A 25051-nucleotide genomic window follows, 5' to 3' on the forward strand; every position below is an offset into this window, starting at 1 on the left:
TAACTTAATTGGTTCAAGTGCGAGGGTGATAGCAGAGGTAAGAACATGTTGATATGCGATAAATACAGGATTATGAGACGGATTAACTTATACGATTCAGATCCAGACCATAAAAAGCTCTGATTCTTTCTTTTTCATTCTTCTCTGGGAGCAGTCACGTGACAGTACTTATCGCTTATCAGGTTTTCTGGTGCTTTCTTTTTGTGATGGTTTCATTGGATGTATAGTCAGGTAGTCAGTACGAGAATTACCCAGAATTCTTATTCACTTTGTCTCTGGCAATCTCACAATTTGATGTTTTGATCTTTATGCCCATTGTCATTACAGTTGTGTACCAATATATCTACACGTCTAAATTTTCGAAAACAACTAGATTCGCGTTTTAAATCATCATCCAGTTTTTTTCCCGCAGTCTCTACCTGCCTAGGTACACTTTCACAAAGGCACAAGAAAATCTGCACAAATCTACAATAGGCGTGATCAGCCTCGCCCATTCAACCAAGCCAAAGCGTGATATACACACCAGAAATATTGCCAACATGGGTCAAGAAGCGTCTCAACCTCAAATCAATCCAAATGATCCTCCCCATACGCTTTCAGCCCGTTCAATCGAAGGAGTTGCGGATTTCATCAAGAGTGGCAAAGCAAAGAACATCGTTGTTTTGACAGGAGCTGGCATATCCACTAGTGCGGGAATACCAGATTTCCGTTCACCAGAGACCGGTATATACGCCAATCTTGCCGAACTGAATCTTCCTTATGCAGAAGCGGTTTTCGATATCGATTTTTTTCGCGAAAATCCAGCTCCTTTCTATGTTCTGGCAAAAGAACTCTATCCTGGCAAATTCTACCCTACAGTATCACATGCTTTCGTTGCGTTGATCGAAAAGAAAGGATTACTCAGAATGCTTTTCACACAAAACATTGATTGTTTGGAACGTCGAGCTGGAGTCTCTTCGGAAAAGGTCATCGAAGCACATGGAAGTTTCGCTACCCAGAGGTGCATTGATTGCAAGACTGAATACCCCGATGATTTGATGAAGAAAGCTATAGAAGATGCAGACCCAGCGACTTGTTTGGTTCCACAGTGTGGTGGTTTAGTTAAACCAGATATTGTGTTCTTTGGCGAACAACTACCGGAAGCCTTTCACACTCACAAAATGATCCCCGCTACTGCTGATCTTGTCATTGTGATGGGTACTAGCTTGAGTGTTCAGCCATTCGCAACATTGCCAACCCTTGCCCCCGAGACGGTCCCAAGACTGCTGTTTAACATGATCTCCGTGGGCGATTTTGGGAGTAGGTTGGATGATGTGGCTGTTCTTGGTGACTGCGATAGTGGCGTTAGGAAACTAGCAGATGCCTTAGGATGGAGAGACGAATTGGAAGAATTGTGGGTTTCGGTTGGAGGGGACACAAAACAGAAAGAGGCTGAAAAGGCTGAGGAAGCCAAGCTCAATATGTCAAGAGACGAACTCTTTGAAGCAGATATCAAAGAGCTGACAGGTGAAATTGACGAAGCACTAAAGTTTTCGAGTAACCATACACATAGAGTGAACGCCGACCTCCAGAAAAACTCGGCTGTAAAGTCGGCATCCTCTAATTTTGCTCCTGAAGCTATGCCATCGCGACCACCTCCAGATTTTGCTGCTGATAAGGTAAGAACTCTCCGCTTTGTGCCATAGCTCAACTTTTGATATAGGTGAATCTTCGGCCAGCAGTACTAACTAGATATAGGGTTCACTTCTGGCAGATATTACGAATGGACTCCCACTGAAACAGGCCACGACTGTTGTTCGATCCAATCCAATCATAGACGGAAAGCACACCGCAACTAAATCCACGTCCGTGGATCTAAATTCCACCACTGATGAGCGTGCTAAAGAGTCGAGTGTTGTGCTCGACGTCACTATGCCCCAAAATATGCCAAACTCGTCCAATACCACCACAACTCCTTGATCATAGCCACCAAAACTGCTATTAAAGACCAAGGCTAGAAAGATGACAGAGTGATCACATTATGTGGTTTGAACATCAAACTATCTCCTCACTTCACTACTTCATACGGTACATTCTCGTAAGATGTCGTTAACAGAGCTGGCTCTGGGGTAGAAAATTAGTACGTACTTAGGAATGAAGCAAGGGAATTACTGTCAGTCAGAGCAATTATAAATGAATCACGCTTTCACGTCAAATTGAAGATTGTGAAATCTACTTGGGTCCCATTATCACACGCTCTCAAATCAACTGACTTCATTTGAGTCAAAAGTAGGAGGTATCCCAACCGGACTGATGATTTCAGTTTTCCTTGGTATGGGTGTTAATGATAAACCTCAAAATGTTCAATTTATTCCTAGGGCTTCTTTTCATACATCAGAAAGCGCTAAACATAAAGTTGGGCGTGGGAATAAATGCACAATCGAATTTTGCATCACAAACATGTTTTGCAGAAGTTGAGTAGCCTTTCCGTCTCTTGTTCCCTTCCAAGGCCGACTAAATAGTTACAAGAAATGCTCTTCAATGTAGTTCATCAAAGTCGCCGGAAATAGAACCGTTCGTGTAGAGCGGCTGCTTAAACAAACAAAGAGCCTTGTCACATTCTTCTGTCTCTTTTCACAAAGAAAGCTTTGTTCAACAATTTGTGAGCCCTGCCTCAAACACTATAGATGACAATCCATCTCTTTCTTTTCTGCACTTCAATTGAAGCAACTTGTGTTATTATCCGTGGCATATTGAATATCCATAACACACCATGGCAGAAGAAAATGTCTACGATCCCGACCTTGACCGGGACCTCGAATTCTACGAAGGTCCAGATCCTGCCGAGCATGTTGGGATACCAGCGGATATAGAAGCGCCCCGAAACCCCCTTGCATTTCGTGATATTGGGTTGCGGCGTCGTCGGAGACGATGGTTTGACAAGGCCTGGACGTGGAATGAACCATTGAATCCGATATATAAAGGTGCAAGAATTCTCTCAAGTCAGGGTGATTGTTTAGTAGGCCTTTGGAGAGCGGAAACGCAATTTGGGCAAAAGAATATAATTGTGAAGCAACGTCCTCGCTCGTATCATAATTTGAAAGATCCGATGGGACAAAAGTTGTCAGACGAGTCAAAGCATTATGAGAATTTACAATCGCTACTTCCACCTGGTCATAACCATCATATTGTGAAGCTCTTCAAGCGAGCCTGGGTAGATGAAGGTAAAAACAATTTGAGCCAGGACGTTGGGCAAGTGGAAAGAATGATATTGGAATATTGTGATGGTAACCTCGATGATTTCATAAATTGGAACATTAGGCATCATACGAAGGTCTCTGAAAGAAGATCGTGGGAGATCTTTCACTGCCTTGCTCGGAGTCTACTTATCATGAAACACGGCACCGAAAATCCGGCTGATTACCGTCGACAATACGACCATAGGGGGAACGATCCCAACATTGTCCATTTTGATCTCAATCCACAAAATATATACATCAAGAAGTTCCCGCACCCAACACATTCAAGAAATAGAGGCTACGTGCCTGGTTCTTTTCGACGAGCGGCTAAAATTAAGATTCCTCAAGATGAAGAATACCATCGAAAACATTGTAATTCAGGAAATGTCGATTCACGTGCCCCTGAACAATTGCGCGCGCGTGATATGAGGGACACAAGACCATGGCTGCAAAGTCGAGTCACTTATCACAAGGCTGGAAAAGATAATATACTTCAATCGATCGCCTATACATCGAGAACGAATGTCTGGCAAGTTGGTCTGATAATGTTCTGTATAATTCACTGTAGGACATCGGTGAATTGGAACGATCTTGAGGCAAAAAGAAGTCATGGTACACCTAGACTAGTTAATGGAGGGCCTACTATAATGACTAAAACCCATCGATGGGAGAGGATGAACAAGGATCTGAGACTTCCACACAGTCGAAGCTTGCTGTATGCTATCTACGAATGTCTTTTGATTGAGCCTTCGAACAGACCAGATGTTGCAACGTTGTTTGAAACCACAAGAGCCGGCCTTGCTCAGGCTAACACTGAAGCTGGCTTCCCTCCACCAGATCCGGCGGCCGCTCAGCCAGCCGCTCAACCGGCACCAGAACCAGCACCAGCACCGCCCGCTCCTCTTGCTCGCTGGCAAGCACCTCTTCCAGCAGCTCCTCTAGAGGAATTACGTCCTCCAGCCGCCCCTCGAATGGCTCCCGTTGTAGCAAATCTAGAATTGGGCCGTGACGCCGGACCACCAGAACCCCGTCTAGCACCTCCACCAGCACCTCCGCAGCTACCTCATGATCCTTCAGCCCCCAATCAACAACCAGCAGAAGCAGTAACTCCACAACAAGAACCGCCCAACCGTCCCAATGTAATTCGAGCCGAAATTCCCCATCCCCGAGCAGTAGCATATGCCGAGGCTGACGAGCATCTTCCTGCCTACCAGCTTGAAGCCCCCGAAGGCGAAGTGATGCCGCAGCCCGAATGGGGTGAAGGCCTCGAGCGTCCAGCACCCAATTACCCCGAGCCTCCCGCATACGAAGAGCATAATCAGCCTCCAGTCGGGCCGCAACCTCAGCCCGACCCTGATATTCCACAGCCTAGAAATCAATTCCCACCGAGACTCCCCGTCGCAGTCCCTCGTGCTCCTGCACCACCTCCAGCTCCACGTCAAATTCTACTTCCCCCTCTCAATCTCCCCAGAGGTCTCCAACTAGGACCAGATAACCCCGTACTCATGGCCGTTATACCGCCCGAGTATCTCCCCTCTATCCTCATCTGCCACGTCATAGAAAACGATCTCTTCCACCGACAAATCGGTAACATATACCTACGTGGCTTACAACCTGGTACGTCATTTTATGAAATCAAGAATATGTTGGTGGCAGAGGGATTAGGTATTGAGAGAATGAATATAAGGATCAGAGTAGATGATGGGGAAGTGCAGCGAGAATTGGCGGATTGGGAGAGGAGGAGGACTTTGGGGGATGGGGTGGCGGTGTTGGTGGACGATCCGAATGGATTGGTGTTTGGAGAGGCGGGTTGGGAACCACTTTGATGGGTATGAGAGGTGGGATTTGTATATTCCCTTGATGATGATGATGATGATGATGATGATGATGATGATGATGATGATGATGATGATGATGATGATGGATCATCCATGAGGAGAATCAAGATAGATTTTCTTGGATCAAGACATCCACTACATGATTTAGAAATTGGGATGCTTGATTCATTTTTGAAGCAAGGAACGCTCTTTGTTGAGCATGCAAAGAACATAGAGTTCCTGTACATTTCTTACTTTTGATGATCATAAACTTAGAGTCAGTTCAGGGTTCGCTTTGAAATTATTGTGAAGTTATATATGCCGAGAATTCTGGCATGTCAGCTAAAAGATCTCGAATATGCTGTAAGGCAATAATCTGTGAAATAAAACAGCAACATGATGACTCGAGTTTTGTACATATTGGTTAACAATGGTCTTGTTTTCCGTGTCTATTCATTGGCACAATGGCATTGTTTGTGTTGGTATTCAATTTATTCCTGGTATTAATTCTACCGGTTTGATTATCTCATGACATATGATAATATCATCTCACAACTCCGGATTTATTAATCCACACTATGGTAAACTCAGATAATACTCCAACATCTTTGGGTAATTAGGTGTTCCAAGACCCGTCACTGGATCCCATCTGTTCAATCATTAAGTCAGCACTATATCTCCCCAAACCCCCTTCACATTACACACGCAAAGAGAGAGGATGAAGAAAACTCACCCAGGCACCGCTGAGAATCCCACTGTACTACATCCCGGATTTGTTCCATTAACAATATCATTCAACATGCTTGGATTAGCATATAACGATGGGTTCAAGAAACCAATTGGTCCCTTTCCGATATTGATTCTCTCTTCGTTGATTCGATTGATGACAGCAGAAAAAATTGGTGTACTGGCTGATGTACCACCGCTAAGTTCAAAGTCGTTTCCGTTGTACACCTATTGTTCGTTAGCTAGATCACTATGTCAGAACAAAATAGAATAGACGCACAGCAATATTATCTCCATTGGCCGCGACATCAGGAATACCCCTTCCGATTCTGTTATAGATACCTCCAGTGGTCCCCGCCAATGCACCAATATCAGGTAATGTCTGAATATCCCCGGTGTCATTACTCAAAGCGCTATAGTAAGGGTAGGGTGGATTGTAATCCTCAAAGAACTTTGCTACAAAACTAGCCTGATAATCAGGGATTGGATAGATATTACTGAAACCTCCTCCGGAAGAATAATTGACAGAGTATGGATGGCCGGCAGGGTCGTAGACGGCGGATTCGGGTCATAGACGGAATATCCGGGATAAACTTTTGTGGCGCCGACGGATGTTACGTATGGACATGTACCGGGCCAAGTCGGGTTGAAAATATTGAGATCAGGGCCGAGACAGCCGGTTGGGCCGTCGATATCGCCCGGATAGTCTAAATCAATATGTTAGTTTCTTTTACGAAGGAAAAAAAAGTTTAGCCCGAACCAGCCGGTGTTTGGTACTTACTTGAGACACCGGAATCGCCTGAGGCGAAAAGGAATGATACCCCTTGAAGACCCAGTTTCATATACTCGAGACATTGTCGTTTTTGATATGAAATTGGGAGGTCGGATTCTTGTCCTCCGTATGATAGAGAAATTACATTGGTGGGTGTGAAGGTACCGCACATGAGCGATCCTGCCCATCCTCCAATAAGAGGATCTGGGTAGGCTTGATCTAAGTATGGATCGTTACCAGTCTCATTGTAGGCAGTGTAGTTGCAGTATGACTAGAAGATGTGAGCTAATTGAATACTGAAATTCAATCATAATGTTGAACTTACTCCGTCTAACGCATCTAAGAAAGTGTTAAACCCAAAAGTGTAAGTATCATTCTGATTCGCTTGGACGATATAATCGTCAACTTGGTAGAGAGTGATTTGCTGTGGGTAAAGGATCGGGTAAGCAAGTTGAATATCGAGATTTGCCTCCCCACCAGCGTAATACGGATCAGTTGTTGATTGCATTCCACCATCGATATTCGCTGGAATTGGATGTGTGCCATTTGGAATATTCTTTGTAAAGTTTGTGAAGAACAAATCAAGATCATTTTGAGTGTAAAATTGTAGCTCCGACTCAAAAATACCCATAGAATTGTTTGGATGAGATAAGGTCGCAGGTGGTATTTGGTATAGTGCGGCAACACAAGCAGGAGTGATAGCAATATCACAAGTGCTTAAATCAGTGGCATTGGTGCCATTGTAGCTGTGCTTAGCATCTCGTAGTAAACCATGTGTATTCCTTTTGAAGATTTCATGCTCCAACACCTCAGCATTTCGCTTCAACTTATTGTTTGGGTGTTCAATCGGTGCAAGGAGTTTGATACCAGGACTGATGTAATCAATGTGTTTTCTAATATCCTTGGGAACATGATATGTCTCGCATGAGGGCATGACACCACCAGTGATTGAATCTTCATACTCATGGTACTCAGTATACAGCAGATTTTCTGCTTCTTCAGCAGTCGCATAGAATGCAAACCATCCTTTGTTATCCGAATGAGTAATGCGTCCGGCTGGGATACCGGAGTCAATCAACCATTTTCGAACTTCAGCTTCTGTTTGCTGAGTGGGACGAAAAGCCTCAATGACTTCTTCGGCAGTCCAATGTTGTCCAAAATGCGGAGATGCAGGGTCGGATCTATGAAGAGCTGGTTAACTTTGAACCTCTCCTCTGTCTTGGTTGATGTTACTTACATCTTCATCAAATGATCATGTCCTTTATCAAGATTGTTTTGCGTTAGGCCAATTCGCATAGGCAATAACTTGTGTGACTCAACACGATCTTTTTTCGACCATCTCGGGTGTAAACTTTCCCTTTTTTCGTGGACCTCCAAATGGCGTGGTACAACAATCGCACTCACTTCAAGTGTAAGAGCCACGAGGGCAACAAGGCCGGAGATCTTCGTTCTCACCATCTTAATGGATGAGATTAATTGAGGTGATTGATAGATTCAATTCAAAAGGCTGAAGAACTTTCTCCATCATTTATACCTTGGCAGGGACAGCTGCATTTACCCCTCCCAAGATCTGCAGACCCTAGTCCCTTGACCTTGATGCCATACTGAATGAGGCAGGTCGGAATACGTCTCACGAGAGGATGCACGATAACATCCGAGTTATATACTTGATAAGTAGGGACGTTATTGGTTAAAGATGTAAGCTGACGTAGAATGAATAGATACCTCCTACATAGGAAAGAGCTTCATGAATGAAGCTAAATCTTGACCATAAATTTCGTAACAGCTATGAGCTGGTCGAGCTTGAGCGAAGCTCTCAAGCAAACGACGTGCTTTGAGATATATATCTCGACATATCGTGGCAGATCATTTTTAGTAATCCTTCCGTTGTTCGTACAAAAATGTTGTGTTGTGACGAGAGCTTGACAAGGGCACTAATCCATTTGCCCCACTCCTTGATAAGTGAACCTTGATACCATTATTGCTCGATACGAGAGCAATTTATATTGCAACGACATAGTAAGACTTACCACAAAGAGCCCAAGAGCCCCTCAAGATTATCGATGCCGGTGGTGCCGGTAACACGCAACAGGCGGTCAGGAAGCCGTGATAACAACATGAGACTCTTGCCAGAATTTTAATCGTGTGTAGGACGAAACGACATAGAAATAGTCATCCCAATGGATGGCATGACGATAATCTCTGAAGTTCTCAAAAGATTCCAAAGATTCATGGTTGTGCGAGACCAAATCCATGGTTGTTATGTTGCGGACTAGGATCACAACTAGTTATGTAGCTCTGTGATGCAAAGACATTTCCAACTCACGATATTCGCCGCAAGTCGAGGAGCAAAGAGTCCCCTCATCATTATGATCTTCAAGATGATTTCAGTGCTGCCATTCATCAATTTCATCTAGAGTTCTAACAATTTCCGTCTCACTCCGATGAAACGTTCTTTCCCAATTCGTTCTCGCCTCACGTCGGATTCCCTTTGAGACTTAATTTCTCACCACAACTCAAACGTTGATGCTCACTTATCCCATGACATAAACTCCCTAATTGACTATAGTCAAATAGGCCGAGCGTTGATAAACTTACTTACATGCCAGTAGTCGCAAGTACCTAGGTATCTATTGTTCAATACAAAAATTTCTGTTTCCACATCTTTTTGTGTGCACTTTGAGTTGAACACACAATCTTCGGTCGTAAGATTCACATACACAACTCCAATTTATCCTCAATAACTTCAAGATACATAAGAGTGCATCTATCTATATTAAGTGAAGATATGGTCTGTATTGAAAAAATATGGACTGATAGCTTCATGTTATAGTGTCTATCAAAAGAACTTCTGTGGAAACACGAGAATCTATGTAAGAGTTATTCTTAATGAATCTGGCTAGGGAGTATATCCGGCAATGCACATACTCAATATCTAACCAAGATAAGCATCGCTATTCAAGAACTTCTTGATGTTTGGTCTGTCCTCCACAGCATCCACTAATTGCACTAATCTCGGATACTCTTTCAGTCCTTTTCGTCCATCTTGAGTAAGACTTTCATCGTGGAGTAATTGATATAAAGCCATGTCTGCATATGTGATTTCATTGCCACTTATGAAAGGCCCCTTTTTCGAAAGCTCCGAACCCTTCAAGTGTGTTTCGATTGCATTGAGGTATTTCTTCTGATCGCCTTGTTGATGTTTCGGATAGTCCTCTTTTTGGTTGTCAGAGAAGAAAGCTGAAATGAACAGAGTTCGCCCTGTAAACCGTTTGTGAGTATTTTTGAAAAGGCATTTAAATGAAGGGGGCTCGCTTACAGTCAACAACAATATCGCAGATTGCATCAGCCCAATATTTCTCATCTTCATTTTTCCCGTCATACGCGCCTAGCAATCTTGACCAATGCCTAAGGATAGCATAACTCTGTGTCAAGATTTTTCCGTCCGGCATCTCGACCACTGGTATATTTCCCGTAGGATTTATTTCCGCAACTTTCCCACTTCTCTTATGTTCAGGCCATTCTTCGAACGTGTATCGAATATCTTTGAATGCAGCTCCTGCATCGATGAGCCACAATCGAACTACTTGACCTCGACCTCGGGATTGGAAATCGAAATAATGAATAGTAGGAATGCCGCCAATATCTTTGTTTGCTGCACTTTCTGTGCCGTATGTAGAGGATTGAGGCATTTCGTACGTATCTAGGTATGCAAATAGTCTTGAATATTCGGAGTAGAGGACGGCCTTTAGCAATAATGTATCTCGCGGGGTACGTAGCAGGATTTAAGTATCCACAGAGGAATATGGGGATATCTTGTAGCTCAAACTAGTGGTTAATAATGGCCATGTCTGTAAGAGCTACCGCCCTTAGCACAAACCTTGTACTGTAATTCCAAATGCATGTTCTATTCCTACCTGTATCATTGAACGGTGTCAATCACGCCCTTCTGAAACCCCGCATTCACAATTCCAAATGCAATGTCATTGTTGCAGAGCTAAATATGGTTGATCAAATCCATTTGTACGAATGCACACAATGCTCTGTCTCGTAGCTTTCTAGCCCCAATAGGGTTAGCATCAAGGGACCAGCGGAGCCTTCGACACTGCCTCCTACGAAGTGGAAAAGTCTCGATCGGATCTTCTTGGTAATCGTCAAGTTGTCATTCCATAAAATCTCTCCAAATCCCGTTGAAAGCAAAGAGGTTTTATAGAGACGAGCATTTCCGGTAGTTCAAAGTTGCGCTTTTGATTCGAAATAGTTTCGGACGAAATTCGGAGTGTGCCTCGGATGTTATGGGACTAATCGGTTGAATCATAATGCAAATCAACCAATCATGATGCATAATGGCTCTGCAAAATGCTCACTTCAACATAAACCTAATTTAGGCGCCGCCACCATCCAAAAATCATATGATTTCCCTGCTGGCGCAATGGTAGCGCGCAAGACTTCTAATAGGCCTCAAACCTATAAGATGGCATCTTGAGGCTACAGGTTCGAGCCCTGTGTAGGGAGTTACCCTGAGTATCATCGGTTTGAACCCGTTGCTAGAAATCATTTTTTGCCCCTTTTTTGCAATAGGAGGGGAATAGTTGCCGATTTTTTAACATCGTTGTCTAATTTGGCTGGTGAGCAGTAACATGGTGGGGTAAATTTGGACTTAAATCCTTCCGCACGGACATTAGTGGAGTTCAAATCCCTTGTCAATGTTGGTTATGCTTCTTTTATCTCCTTTTATTTGTGGTTCACGAAGACCTGGTAACCTCGCCGAGATATCGCTCAGATTCACCGGAGAGCCAACCGGTCCCTCCATCACCTTGTCTCTCCTTTGTCCCGAGATTTGCCTAATGGCTTGGGAGATCTGTGACATGAATTTTATCTTGTCACAAATATTCAAATATTTGATACTGTGATACTGATATTGACGATATCTTCAAAGTGAACCTAATTACCCCTTGCTAATCGGCATTATTTGATACATCAAATTCAATGTGTCTGACCACCGCCATTTTCAACTCGAAATATCTACATGCAGTGATACCGTTACACTGAGTGGGTGTAATCTCAAGCCCCAATGGAACAGTCATCGAGATCTCTTGAGTTGTTATTTGTAGCCGCGACATTCGCGAATATCTTGGAGGCAAACAAACGTTCAATGTCAGATTGATTGAAGTCGAACATCTCCTAATCTGGTAATTTTGAGCGAGTCAAAGAGGTTGAGAAAGTTCCAGCCCTTGCCCCAGTGGCTTTTGTTGCTGGGGGAAAGTTGTCACACAACTTCAGCCAATTATAGACCGATTGAACATCCGAGACACCGCAGTCACGCTGGGATTCAGGGTCATGGAACCGGTGCTGAGATAGTAGTGGACATATACGGGAGACTGCTGACATCCAGAAACAGCGACTTTTGGGTGTAAGTCCGGTGTCGAAGTAGAGGGACAGAACGATATTTCACTGCCATGTTCCAGCCTACTCCTTGGCCATTGAAAGGAATCTCCATTCGAGACATGGTCGTCCATGACACGATAGGATTGATTGGCCTACAAGACACCGAAATCAGACATCCCTCTGCACCCCGCTTTCAGTGAAGCAAATGCAGGGAATTATCTATGTACTCTCTGTATGCTATTTACCACCGATATATAAGTAATTGTGGCATATTCTGATCAAAATTGGCCATTTTGAACAATAAACGTCTACATACAATCATCAACTCTACGTTAATCTCAGGATCTATTATACAGTCCTAATTTACAATCTGTCCGACGCATCGAGAGGTAAGCTTGAGGCTCCTATACATCATGAAGGAGAGAATGCCAATCGAACGTCTAGAAAATGTCCTCAATAACCAATGTCATGCGTCTCCTAAACAATATCATCACTGGTGAATACCCAGAATATCTTCCACGCTCTAGTTCCGAAGTCATCACATTGCTCGGAGGGTTGAAGTCCAGGGAAGAGGTTTACCTCTCGCATGATCGGAGAATGAAAGGAGTCACGAACCACGAGTTGAAGGGAATGTATGACTTTGTAGCAGCTTCTATCGTGATGGTCACAGACATTACCAAAAAGCTCATGGATTTGGCTTCTATTGATTCTAGGGTCAAATCATTCCATGTATATGCGGCCCTCAGAATTCTTTATCTGGCATTCGGTACTTTTCAGAGGTTGGCTGGCAAAGTCAAAACGCTTCCCCAGCCAGAAAAAGACCGTTGCTTCGGCTACGTGGGAGGTTGCTGCAACTACTCCATTCTATTTCAAAAACTCCTTTATCCCGAAGACGAATGCGATCACCTCGAAATCTACGCCCAAGCTCTCCGGCATGATTTCCAATTCTGTTTCAAGATAGATACCGATCAGGATTACTCTTCGCCAGGCTCATCTCTGAGAAACGGATTCGAGAAAACGCTCAGCGCATGTATACCTCCTGCAAATCAAATACCGGTATACTGTCATTTAACAGCACAGCCTGACAAGCCGGTGTGCCCACAGTTTTATCGAAATCCATATTTTTATGGACCAAGAAACCTTCGCAATCAGGATCATGAATCGAACCGAGACTATTTCAGGATGAAGGAAGATAGAAAGAGAGGAGTGTATCGTACGAAGGCGACAACAATCAATGATATAAGTTACAACCATGGAGGAGAAGTAGTCAAAGAACCGAAAGTACAGGTAATGCGTCGACAGAAGCGACAGGTATGTGCGAAGATTCCCTTTCCCGTCTCAATCTACCAGAATCATCAAAATCGTGTTGCACAGCCTACGTTTATGGCTAATATTAGATTATAGACACGCGATCTGGAGGCGCGATCTGGGTAAACACACACAGCATCATAAGGAAAAGCCAGATTTGGGCGTTGAGTGATGAAATTTACTTCATGATAATGATAATGATAATGGAGATATACGACGAACAACTGCGACATGACGAAATAGCATATTAGAAGGTTGACTTTTTGGATAGTGGAATGAATCGTCATGAAACATTTACATGTATAAGATAATGAATCACGAATATCTATTTCTCTATCTACACATCTACACACACAATGACTGCCAATTTGTGCATGATACTTCAAAGCGTTCAACCATCCCTGCTGCCAAAAGATACAAAGTTTCAAACACCAACTGAACCAGAAGTTCCACGGGCTTAGACATCCGGTCTAGCCGTACCAACATCTCCGTAATTTCCACCAAGCCAACAAAAGGTGACATTGGCATTCCCCGGCCAGAACCCCCCAAAAGAACCCTTCCCCAAAATCCCAGTCGGTAAAGGCAAGGCTAGATCCTAAAAACATAGTCCACGACCTAGGAAAACAAGTTACGAATTTAAAGCGGCTAACCCGTCAATATTCCAGAACTCCAGTCTCCAACCCCTCACTTAGTCTCTCTTTCTCTGCCCACTAAACCCCTAATTATCCTCCCCTAAACCAGAACCAGAACCAGGTTTTAGATATTACACGCATGCAAGTATCCCTCCTCAAAGCACGTTCAGTTCCCTGCATCTGCATCCCTATCCAAGTTCCAATTCCAAGTGGCAATCATCACTCCATCCAGAATCAAGCCATTAACACCAGTCATCCTTTTCGGAAGCCGCTGCATATCCCACTGCATACAACTGCAAGCCCTGCGGCTGAATTTTCCTGTTTCGCTACGCATGGCGAAAATTTCCACATGCTGATCGTATGATTGCTGCTGGGATTTTCCAGACCGCTTGAAAATCATTGCAACGCGGTGCAGGTGGCTTAAATGCCTCTTACACAGTGTGCTTCAAGGGCTTCTGCAAGTAAAGAATTACCGGTAGGTAGGCGCGGTAAGTAGGTAGGAGATGCGAAGGATTTGTAGGCTTTTCCGAGGCGTTGTGTGATCCATATTCGGCCTTCTAGATTTTAGTCATAATTGGTAGCTAACATTTGTGGTGACTTCGAAGATCACGATCGAGAACATGGGAATGAGAAATGAGGAACTATATTGATCTAGATTTGAGTATCGATATGATGGGCTATTGCAATATTTGAAGGGATATACAAGCTCCTGTGCTGGTTGATGACAATGAGTCCATATGATGGGGTATCGATATCGTATCCATTTGCTAGCTAATATTTATTTAGAATTTAGTAACCATCACACGTAGCCGCCACAATCCTCAGGGTGCTGCTCCTCTCAATTTTGATCAGGATCCTAACCACCATCGTGCATCTTCCCTAGTTCAAGAACTTCGTCGCGATAATTTCCTTTAGCAAGCTCATCTCTCAACCATTTCCCTTCCCCGTCATACAATTCTTCAAATACATATGAAGGAGCCCATTTCTCTTCCTTGATCTTCTTGCTCTCATCCTTAAATTGATCAGGGATTTCAATGCCCTTTTCATCACTAAGCATGCAGTTGTTTTTAGCTTCCACAATCTTCACATCATCGAATTCTTCCATGGTAACAGGCAAGTTTCTCGTGTCTTCATCTTCCCAGATACAACATTGATGTTCCTGTGCACCTGCAGTAAGAAGACAGGGACCTGCACTGCTGGGAAGTGGCCGTAATGACGAGATACAATGCTCGTGCTCTTGAATATTCTTCATTATGATACATTTCTTGTAGTCGGGATGATAATGCTTCGAAGTAAAATGGAGTGACCACTCGCAATCGTCCTTTCCACGATCGCACAATTCTGTAATAGCTGACAGGTTTCTCTTCTTCTGGTATCTCTCCAACAATATTGTAGGGTTTCTCCTGAGAAGTGGATGTGCGGCCGAAAGTCTCGAATGTTCTGCGTCTTTCGCCCGACTCTCCTCGACCTGCTTTCGAGTCCAATCCAGTAGGCGTAAAGCGCAACGTATGCCTCCTCCATCCCGATCCGCTAATAACTCCATGAGATCATCACTGGGAGCACGGAATTTTCTACTCTCCATGTCCAAAGAAGGAGACCTGGTGGATGATCTAGCAGTGCTGTCAAAATGACCCAAATCACTCCGAGTATCATCAAGATCCGTTCGACGAAATTTCCTACGATCGGGTGAGGATAGGATTCTCTGTGGGTGAATGAGACTACTCTGGATAGGCCTCGGTGTTCCTTTCGATGCGAGATTCATGATATTTTTCCAGGCAGCATCCAAATCCCTAGATACCAGCCTCGGTGTAAAACTGACATCTTCATTCAATGGTCGGGGCTCGTTCATACATGGCGAAATGGGTGGTGTGTGCAAGCCTCTTGGTAAAATACTGCAATGCGTTGCTCGAAGTGGAGACAACATTGGGGAGATTATCTGCTGATAATCCTTTGTCATGCTCTTATAGATGTGAGAAAATAGAGACCGAGCGTTGGAGGATTTCAACCACTGTTGTTCATCAGTGTTGACATTTCTTTCGGGTATTCGAATATATTTAGTCGTTGCGGGCTGTCCATCCAAATATTGACATATGCCCCAAATCCATAGAGTAAAATTGTTTCTGCCATGGAGTTTGAGCTTTCTGATGTTGCCCCCAAATGACCATACTTCATTGCCGGGTCCGCGCATTTTCGGGAACCAACATACATGAGAAAGCGGTACCGATCCTGTTTCCATAGTTCGTAGGTTAATGACGGGAACGTCATTTTCGTAGCCGTCTCCCTTGGCAGTGATAAATAGCCAAAATCGGTCACCAGGTTGGTAGTCGAATTCAGAGTCGCTTTGGATCAATGCCATGCCATGAGCATCCATCTGCGTAGCCTCCGTAGCGATCCCTGCATTTTTGTAGGCAATACTCCCATCCTTTTCGATATCTTGTACGGGCATGAAACAAACCGAATTCTCATCTTTGCCTTTGAATCGTCTCACAGGTATGAGTGTCTCGTTCGCAATTTTCAGCACCGGAGACTGAACGACGACTCGATGACCTGGCTGAGCCCATTTTGAGGGCCGCGCTACAAGAACATACCTACGTACTGGAACTTTGCAATCCATAAAGACTGCTACTATTCGAATTGCTGAAGCTTAAGCTTTTTAGAGCGGAGTATGTGGTAAACATTGAAGCGACCTCTTGACGAAATTTTGCGAATCATTCAGTATTGATTACTTGTCATATTTCAATACCGTGTGCTAAAAGGTAACCTTCACATAGGTACCCATATTACGGGTGTGCCCTTGCATGTGGCTGAGATGCTCGCACGCATCTTTTTGTTGACCCAATAAGAACCATTTCAGCTGAAGAGCTCCTACACCGCAAAACGCGCTGGCAAAAGAAATATCGAAAGAATGCTTGCAAAATAAGCATTGAAAAAAGCAAGTAGTCTCTTATGTATTCGCGCCAATTACCGCAAATATGTTTCAGCCCCGTATGTGCTTTGCTTTGAGTCAGGGTATATTTGCCTCTGGTGCTTTACTGGCTGTCTTGATTGTGAAGGTTGTCCCTGCCGTCATTCTAACATCCATCAATCTCCATTGTATCGTAGTCGCCGAACCCATTCCGACTCTATGGTTTCTTGGACTGTTCCGTACCATCATCCAGCTGCTCCCCGGCTCCTCCGAGAGCGTCTTTCCCCTTCTCGCCCTTCTCAGCAGAATACTCCTTGGGATCAATATTCAGTTTAACCATCATTGCATTTACCCACTCCTCCATTTGCTTCTCGTCCTCTGGGTTTGTTTCTTGAGCGAGCAATCCCATCTTTGCCCGATATCTTTGCCTCAGGTCAGCGACCGTCGAAATATCGAAAGCCCATAGCAGCCCTCCACTAAGCATTACGCTGATACTGGCCACATTTATAGTTGCTACACTCAAAGCTTCCAATGCCTCCATAGATCCATCCACTTCATGAACCCGATTACTAGGTGTGTAGAATTTTGGCAGCATCATCTTATATTTTCGTACGAGTGCTCTGCGAGTGACAAAAGCCGAAAGACCAACGAATGCTGCACCGCCCATGAATAGACCAAATTGACGCCGTGATCGTTGTGAGAAAAGTGAAGAATCTATTGCCGTGGTGGGAGCTGCTGGTGGGGGGGTTGTAGAGGAGGATGTGGGTTGAGATTCGGCCATGGTTGAGGGATCTTGTACAAATGCCATGAATAGACTAGGAATGGGCGCTTTCCTTACGGATCGAAAGTATGAGCTGATGTTAAAATTCGAACGCTACAGCTAGAACGTTTATAGATCTAAGGAAGCTTTTCATGTTCTGAAAAATTATGCTTACGCGAAAAAGGTTTAGCGTCGTTCTACAGCGTTAGTTGTAGTGCTGTAACCTAAATTTTTAGAGTTTCTCCGGTTGACCTGGCCGGGAGATATATTTGTGTCAAAATCCCTATATAAATATTCAATCCGGGAAGCTTCCATTTGTGAGTTGTGTTGTCTGCAAAGATCTATACTAGATGGTGTGAGAGTCCCTCCGTCAGCTAGCTAGTACCGTCGTGATAATCTTTTCATTTCCGTGCGAATAGAATGATCTGTAATTGTGTTTGTATCTTTGATTTGTATATCAATTTTGATATCATTATTCGTGGGTATTATATATATTTGCTGAATGCTCTATAAATTTATATTCTTTTCCTCCCATGTTGATTTACTTGGGTCCATCTTCCTTCCCTTTCTCCTTTTCCATGCCAGCCTTTGGAGATTTCAGTTCCTCGAGTTCCTTGGCCAATTTCTCTTTCTCTCTGTTCAAATCCATATCCAGGACGATTTTGACTTCCGGGCAGTATTCCAGAATATGTTTTCTGCGCTCTTTATTATCCCAGACGGCTGGGATCAAAAATTTACCACTTCCTATTAGATGATAACCAAAGGGCTTCTCATACCACTGGCTTTCCACGCTGAATTTGACTTCTACGTCTGGTCCAGGCATTTTGGCAGCATTCGATGCTATGAGGCGATCGCATATCCAACGATCTTCCCACGGAGTACCGGGCTCACGAACTTCTTTTTCGAGAATTCTAAGGATGGGAGGGATATGCCTGAGACTCAATCCTCCATTCCCACCTTTTACGGCCATATTCCATGGGGCACCTACCCAGGAATAGTCTTTGGAAATCCAGTCTTCTATGTTATGCTCAGAGGCTGCGCATATCATTGAGTCGCTTTGAAACATCAGAAGCCACTCTGCAGGAGCGAGAAAGTCTCTGTAGAAGGTCAAATCTGTAAGAGTCATGCTTATAGTCTCTTGGTCTTTGATGGCATATTTCTCGGGGAGCTCGGTAATGACTAGTTTTCCGGTCTTAACATGGCCAGAAAGAGACGAGGAAGATGAGATCAATGCATTAGCTTCAGGGGTTCCAACGAAGCGGAAAACCCACGGTGCGGGTAAAACAGATATAAAATGTGCGAGAAGAGCGGGCAAATGAGGTAAGGGCCGAGTTTCGAGAAGGAGAGCAACCCGCGTCTGGTCCAATTCAACTTTCGTATTAGTCGAACCTCCTTTTGAGCCTGTCGAAGCTACACCAGTTGAAGGATTTGATTCTGTCGCTATAGAATCGCCTACCACGCCCGACCCTCCTGGTGCTAGTTTGTCTAGGTGGAATTTCGATATTGATGACAAGTCGTATTGATAGTAAACAACTAACATAAGCAAACTTCTGCGAATAGTTAGAATTAATGTCTAGCGTGGTACGTCGAATATACAGAGGAGATTCCCAAAATTCCTGGGGATCAAATAATGGGTCAAAATCCCCAGACAAGATTGGATCTTATCGCTGAGCGCGCAATCCCCTCTGGTGCAAGAAACAATGGACATACAAAATACCAATCGCGAAAATGAAACTCCTGTGCATCCTTCTATTCCACAGACAGGACCCCGATTCGTGTGACGGCGCCATAGTGGAAGTATTAACGAGAGTGTTTGCGATCTCTTATAGAGGCGATATGTATCGAGACGTAAATTTCATACATATGAACTCGAGACTCGTAGACGATGAAGGGAGACGTTACGTGATATACAAAATAAACATTATGGAAAAAAGAAGAGAGTGTTAGTAAGGGGAAGTTCGTATCTTGGCTGCGCAGTATTGCAGTGAATAATCGGAAATATCAATGTGGATGTGATAATCTTTTGTATAGTAAGCCAATCTGATGTGATGATAATGCTGGCATTATTATGCGCCATATGAAGTACCCTTGGGGGCAACTTTGAATTCGAGCGGGGATATTTAGGTGATTCTTCCACATCTTGGCACTGAGTGATAGGTTAAAAGATTCAGGATTTTGTGGATAAACCGTCTAGTCTGTATGTTTTTGAAATTACGATTGATCTTCTCAACGATTATCCATCCTTGTTTCATCCCATATCGATGTAATTATATCAAACGAGTACGCTAATTTCATACCAAGACTCGTATTCTGCTTACCTATTCTGTAATGAACTCCCTATAGCTTAAGAGTTCATGCAATAAGTTAGGAAGGCATTGATAAGGGGTATGCTATGGGTCCTCGATATTCGAAACCACCATGCTATTTTCAAAACTAGATGATAGGATATCGAGAATCTGGAGATTGGATTGGAATTTCTGGATCTATCGTCCTTCTTTGGAGCTTCGGTCTTTGACTTGCGAATCTTTTCCTTCTCGTCTGTGGTCTTGGGACGAAACCTAAGAATGTCAGATCCAAACTCCTTGCAAACCAGCGGAGGGCTTCTAGGCTGCATCATGAGATCCTCTTCGACATACCTAGTTATTAGTTACCATCACCCACTTCTGCTTGTTCTCCCAGAGAGAATAGGGATGGCTATTTATGCGAGATTAGTACGTAGTAGCTGAATTTAGTCGAACAGTGACTTGTTCTGGCTAATGGCACCGTCTAGCATCATTGGAATCATCGATTAACCCAAGGCTCATGTCCATTTTTTATATCGTGAATGATGAGATCGCCTACTGGGTACTTATCTTTTTCTCCACGTTAATCTTCTGCCTAGGCAATGAACCTATGAGTAGAGATGTTGATATGCGATAGGACACTCCATTTGGAATCTCCCATCGAATTTGATAAAAGGAGGAATCGTATCGTTCTCCAGCCATGAGCTTTTGGTGCTTTAAATCGCTGTATTTAGCACGCTTCACCCTGGATTGAAACCCTGAACAGGTTGACGTGGGGTTGCAGACGCTAAGTTTGTCATCATCTAACGCTAAAAAGACGTCATGGCTACGTCAACAGCCCAAAGTGCATGCTCACACACAATTAGTTACCTCGTTCATCAGCTTATTAGGATATTTAGTGATACTCAACAAAAAACCATTCTCAATATCTGAATTAGAACCCATCATTCAGTATGACCAATATCCTGATTGTAGGCGCCACTCGTGGTTTAGGTGCTTCACTTGCGAACAATTACGCTTCGCAGCAATCAACAACCGTTTATGGAACCACTCGCGCTGCCACTGGCCCATCCAATCTGAGTGAAAAAATTGTATGGATTCCTAATATCGATGTCGCAGAAGAGGGAGTAGGCAGGAAATTGGTGAACCAGCTGGGGATGCTCGGAGGTGGTGGTGGAATGGTTGAGGGTGGACGAATTACATTTGATGTTGTTGTATGTCCGCTCACTTAATTCAATTTCATTAGAAGGAGGATATGTCGAGGGCGTTGTACAAAAGCTCAATGTGACTGACTGGATCTCAGATTATCACAGCTGGATATTTTGCCACAGAAGACTTCGTCAATGGTCCAAAATGGGATGAGCAAGTGAAGATGTACAGTAAGTAATTTGCAAAATCTTCATCATGCCGAATCTCGCGTCCGTATAGACTAATGTTGTGCCTCTAGCAACATCAGCCATCTCTCCTCCCTTCGTAGTCCAATCTTTGTTCCGCGCCAAGAACATCACCAAAGGTTCCAAAATCCTTCTCATCTCCTCCGAATCGGGCTCAATTACTTTGCGACACGAGAAAGAAGGTGGTGGTAATTATGGACATCATGCGTCAAAATCCGCCCTCAACATGGTTGGAAAGCTCCTTTCGCTAGATTTGAAGGAGCATGGAATAATTGTATCAATTTTGCATCCTGGATTTATGCGAACAGAGATGACAAAAGGGGTTGGATTTGATAAATATTGGGATGACGGAGGAGCAGTAACACCCGATGAAGCTGCGAAGAGCTTGGTTGAATGGACAGAGAAACTAGACATCAGTAAGTCGGGTCAATACTGGGCACCAAGGGGTCCTAGAGATATTGGTACCGCGGATGTAACAATCGGGACGGAATTACCTACACCTCTGCAACTACCATGGTAGTGGTGCCGATGAGGGTGGGACATAATGCTTTATGACGGTTATGATAATGAATAGTAGCGCTGCTTCATTTGGGGTAACTCTTTTAAATTTGACTAGGTATCGCAGTTTGAAACATGACCATACAAGCAAATATAAGAGTGAAAAGCGGGATAAAATTTGACATTGCGGATAATTGAGAAAATGAATAAGGGCACGGAGATCTCAGCTGGCTAACAGCTTTTCTCGGAATTCCTCTCATCGCTATTATTTTCTGGGTGAGAAGAAATAAAGCAGAGCGATAGTTTACGGTTGTGCTATTCCTGAAAACACTCCATATTGTGGTACTGGAAGTTTCCTTTCATTTTGAATCCTGCTCCGAAGTATTCGCAAAAGTTTAGAACACCTTCAAACTTTTGTAGTTGTTTTAGTTACTTCGTTAATATTCATACGCGTCTCTCCTCTTTTCGATTTCTTTCGTTGAGACTGCTTGACTTGGAGATGTTTTGCCTCAAGGCTTGTCCCCTTCATGTTGGCTAAAAGGAAAGCTTTAGGTCGTCTTCCGCCTACTATGAAAGATGATGGTTACAAAGGAGTAGAGAAGCGTGTCTATGCTGATATTTACATATGAGCTGTGGCAAGGAAAGTACCCTGTTCATGGCTGGCGGTCAATGATTGCTATCAAGCATACCGATATCTCCTACTTGTGAAGCTTGCTACCAACAGCTTGGTAGGATGTTTATGGTAAATAACACAGTTGTGATGATTCATGAGTTACTTGAGCACTTAGTACGTATGCCATTATACGAACCTGTGATGCCGTATGAAAATCGAGCACATCTCCTCGTAACCGGTCGCCCTTTCCATTTCGAGAAATCTCAATTTTGATACAGAACAGTGCCAACTAGGGGCCGTACTTTACCTTTATCTCAATTCAATTTTCGAATAATTTGAGTCTGTCCACTCACACTTTCAAGCTTCAAGCAACAGGACCACAGTCATCTCTCTTTCCAGAAATTCACTTGACAACAAGATCATTCGCTGATCTAAAAAAAACAAAACAGTCACAAATTATGGAATTCAGTAAAGAAAATGTGTATGCAATCACAGGCGCATGTTTGATATTTGTAGCCGCGATTCTTCTTTACTTTTCTTTCCGCCAACCTCGTAAGACCAAAAACAACTCTATTTTAAACCTTCTAGAACTACGGCAACTTCCAAGACATCCTCGACCAGCACACATTCGGCAACCGAAAGTCTCACATTCGATACATACTCGATCACCGGTGAGTTCACGTTCCACACATACTCGGCAAACAAAGCGGGCGCATTCAACACATACGCGGCATCCAAGGCGAACGCCAATCGCACACACTCGCCCTCCAAGACAAATAACAAGAAGCTCTGAAGAAGGAAGCAAATAACATCATTAAATTGTTCCTGCAGAATCTTCAAAGATGCATCACAACACTAAGCAAGGCCTAATATTCCTTGCATTCTTGATTGCCTGTGGAGGAGGTATCGCTGCCTTTATCCTTTTGCGCAATTCCCATAACCAGCATCCACATTCCGGAAAGCGTGAAATGGGGGGCATGGATCCAAACAAGATTTATGCTAGGAGTCTCCCTACAAGCGGTGTGACTACTAGTAGATATGTTGGTCTTGAGAAAAGCGAATCACCCCAAGTTCACCCATCTTATACTCATCACAGCACGCAATCTCAACATCGCAATAGGCATCGTTCATTTACTCCAGAGAGAGAGATTGGTAATAATGGCAGTCAATTCGTCACCATTCCGACTACTACAGCTACATCAGCCAATGTACAACCATTATCGACCGCTGCTACTAGTAGTGCTTCGTCTATCGATATCTACTCATCCTTCACAGTGGAACCCTTGAGTACTTTGGCAGCCGCAGTAGGGTTCCAAACCTCTGCTGCTTCGTCATCAGATCCAATTTCTGACACTAGCCTGATTTCTACAACTCCGACGAGTCTGCAGCCATTGGCCACTACTGGCAGTGGACACAGCCATCTTCGTAAGTTTCGAGGTTGAGGTTATGAAATACGGAGCTGGAACTAGGAGCTATTAGGGGTAGGAATCAAAAAAATTCCGTTCACACAGTAGTGGCAGGACTTCGTGTAAATATTCAGTGATAGACTTCTTGGGAAATATGTAGATATGTGGATCTGGACGGCGCTTAGACTAGGGGGGGTAGTTTGTAGAGATTTCATAGCTCAACGGAATTGGATATACTTGCATTGCTTTTTACTATCAACTGTTGCAACTTTAATGGCATCTTTCCCAAGTTGATTTTTTGATGGCCAGTATAACCATAGTGATTCATATGTAACTAAAGTTGTTGACACAGATTCCCAATCACGATCTAGTCATCTAGCCCTAGTGCATTACGAGTCATGGGAATTGTGAATGAGGTCCTTTCTTGAGTACTTGAACTCAACAAAACTCTCAGTTGCTCGATAATATTACAGTCTCTATTCAATATCTCCAATTTCATCTCCAACAAAGCCTTCCAATCAATTAAAACTCAACCTACATCTTCCGACTTCCAGCTCAAAGAACTTGGGTCTTGTGGTGTTGCAGAATATTACTTGATAGTCCTCACATTTACAATAAATTACTTGCACAACATCCTTGAGAGCCTTCTAGCTCAATCTCAAAACCCATATTCCAATTCCCAGCACCTCTCCCACAACAAAAGTTCCCGTCTCGAAGCCATAATTCCAGAATTACTGAGGGCGTTCCATGCTGCAGTGTGCGCAGTAGCCATTTTGGCTGTTGCTGGATTTCTATTGTGGAAAGCAAGAAGGGCTCCGGTGCTCCCAGTGGTACAATATAGTCAGCCAACTATGCCTTCAGCTCCTGATAGGCAGAAGTATCGACAGGAGTCTGGAATCATCCATAACATGTTTTAATGGCGATGCTGGAATGTTTTGGCTATATATGGGGCGTTTTGGTGGAGTACTGAATGGCAGTGACGTACTCTTTATGTCTTGCTGGGGGTGGTCGGAATGCGAGGTTCTTTGAATGTGTTTGGAAAAGAGGAAGCTTGGAATCGGTACTTGGAGGGGATACGTGAGCTTGGTTGTGCTAAGTAGAAATTAATGTTCTTAAAATATGATCTAGCTAGCTGCCTTACTAATAATCATACTTCAATTCATCAACAGCCCTCTCCTTTATCTACAGTATTAAACTCTAGACGCACCATCATTCCCGTCTGTGGGATTTGAAACCATGTGCTTTCACTCTCTATTAGATATTCTAACATGTTCCTTAAATCTAATCAAAGTGCATCCTGTACACTTCTCTGCCGTGGTATTTTTAAAGTAG

At 43.7% G+C, this 25051-nt stretch overlaps 8 protein-coding genes across 8 annotated transcripts; 5 read left to right on the forward strand and 3 right to left on the reverse strand.

The window, feature by feature from the left end:
* Positions 1 to 539: 539 nt before the first annotated feature.
* Positions 540 to 1959, forward strand: Bfra_007226 (putative nad-dependent deacetylase sirtuin-2 protein; the record flags this gene model as incomplete). Its single annotated transcript, XM_037337600.1, has 2 exons — positions 540 to 1658; positions 1738 to 1959. The coding sequence occupies 2 exons, from the start codon at positions 540 to 542 to the stop codon at positions 1957 to 1959; spliced, it is 1341 nt and encodes a 446-aa protein (XP_037186980.1).
* A 793-nt stretch (positions 1960 to 2752) lies between these two features.
* Positions 2753 to 5044, forward strand: Bfra_007227 (putative nek protein kinase protein; the record flags this gene model as incomplete). The annotated part of the gene is made up of 1 exon (XM_037337601.1): positions 2753 to 5044. The coding sequence occupies one exon, from the start codon at positions 2753 to 2755 to the stop codon at positions 5042 to 5044; it is 2292 nt and encodes a 763-aa protein (XP_037186981.1).
* Positions 5045 to 5611: 567 nt separating this feature from the next.
* Positions 5612 to 7991, reverse strand: Bfra_007228 (putative protease s8 tripeptidyl peptidase protein; the record flags this gene model as incomplete). Its single annotated transcript, XM_037337602.1, has 7 exons — positions 5612 to 5684; positions 5769 to 5989; positions 6042 to 6230; positions 6260 to 6468; positions 6543 to 6804; positions 6859 to 7714; positions 7771 to 7991. 7 exons carry the CDS (start codon positions 7989 to 7991, stop codon positions 5612 to 5614), a joined length of 2031 nt encoding a protein of 676 aa, XP_037186982.1.
* A 1477-nt stretch (positions 7992 to 9468) lies between these two features.
* On the reverse strand, positions 9469 to 10225 carry Bfra_007229 (putative glutathione s- protein; the record flags this gene model as incomplete). The annotated part of the gene is made up of 2 exons (XM_037337603.1): positions 9469 to 9794; positions 9853 to 10225. The coding sequence occupies 2 exons, from the start codon at positions 10223 to 10225 to the stop codon at positions 9469 to 9471; spliced, it is 699 nt and encodes a 232-aa protein (XP_037186983.1).
* Positions 10226 to 12368: 2143 nt separating this feature from the next.
* Bfra_007230 (uncharacterized protein) lies at positions 12369 to 13355 on the forward strand (the record flags this gene model as incomplete). Its single annotated transcript, XM_037337604.1, has 2 exons — positions 12369 to 13232; positions 13326 to 13355. The coding sequence occupies 2 exons, from the start codon at positions 12369 to 12371 to the stop codon at positions 13353 to 13355; spliced, it is 894 nt and encodes a 297-aa protein (XP_037186984.1).
* Positions 13356 to 14717: 1362 nt separating this feature from the next.
* Positions 14718 to 19400, reverse strand: Bfra_007231 (uncharacterized protein; the record flags this gene model as incomplete). Its single annotated transcript, XM_037337605.1, has 4 exons — positions 19237 to 19400; positions 18072 to 19076; positions 17010 to 17599; positions 14718 to 16435 (listed from the first exon to the last, which is right to left on the reverse strand). Exons 1-4 carry the CDS (start codon positions 19314 to 19316, stop codon positions 14718 to 14720), a joined length of 3393 nt encoding a protein of 1130 aa, XP_037186985.1. The 5' UTR covers positions 19317 to 19400.
* A 1361-nt stretch (positions 19401 to 20761) lies between these two features.
* Bfra_007232 (putative short chain dehydrogenase reductase family superfamily protein) lies at positions 20762 to 21722 on the forward strand (the record flags this gene model as incomplete). The annotated part of the gene is made up of 3 exons (XM_037337606.1): positions 20762 to 21022; positions 21112 to 21187; positions 21256 to 21722. 3 exons carry the CDS (start codon positions 20762 to 20764, stop codon positions 21720 to 21722), a joined length of 804 nt encoding a protein of 267 aa, XP_037186986.1.
* A 1433-nt stretch (positions 21723 to 23155) lies between these two features.
* On the forward strand, positions 23156 to 23856 carry Bfra_007233 (uncharacterized protein; the record flags this gene model as incomplete). Its single annotated transcript, XM_037337607.1, has 2 exons — positions 23156 to 23738; positions 23825 to 23856. The coding sequence occupies 2 exons, from the start codon at positions 23156 to 23158 to the stop codon at positions 23854 to 23856; spliced, it is 615 nt and encodes a 204-aa protein (XP_037186987.1).
* Positions 23857 to 25051: the final 1195 nt, after the last annotated feature.

This window comes from Botrytis fragariae, assembly GCF_013461495.1.
Source record: "Botrytis fragariae strain BVB16 chromosome Unknown tig00000795, whole genome shotgun sequence".
Classification (NCBI taxonomy): domain Eukaryota; kingdom Fungi; phylum Ascomycota; class Leotiomycetes; order Helotiales; family Sclerotiniaceae; genus Botrytis; species Botrytis fragariae.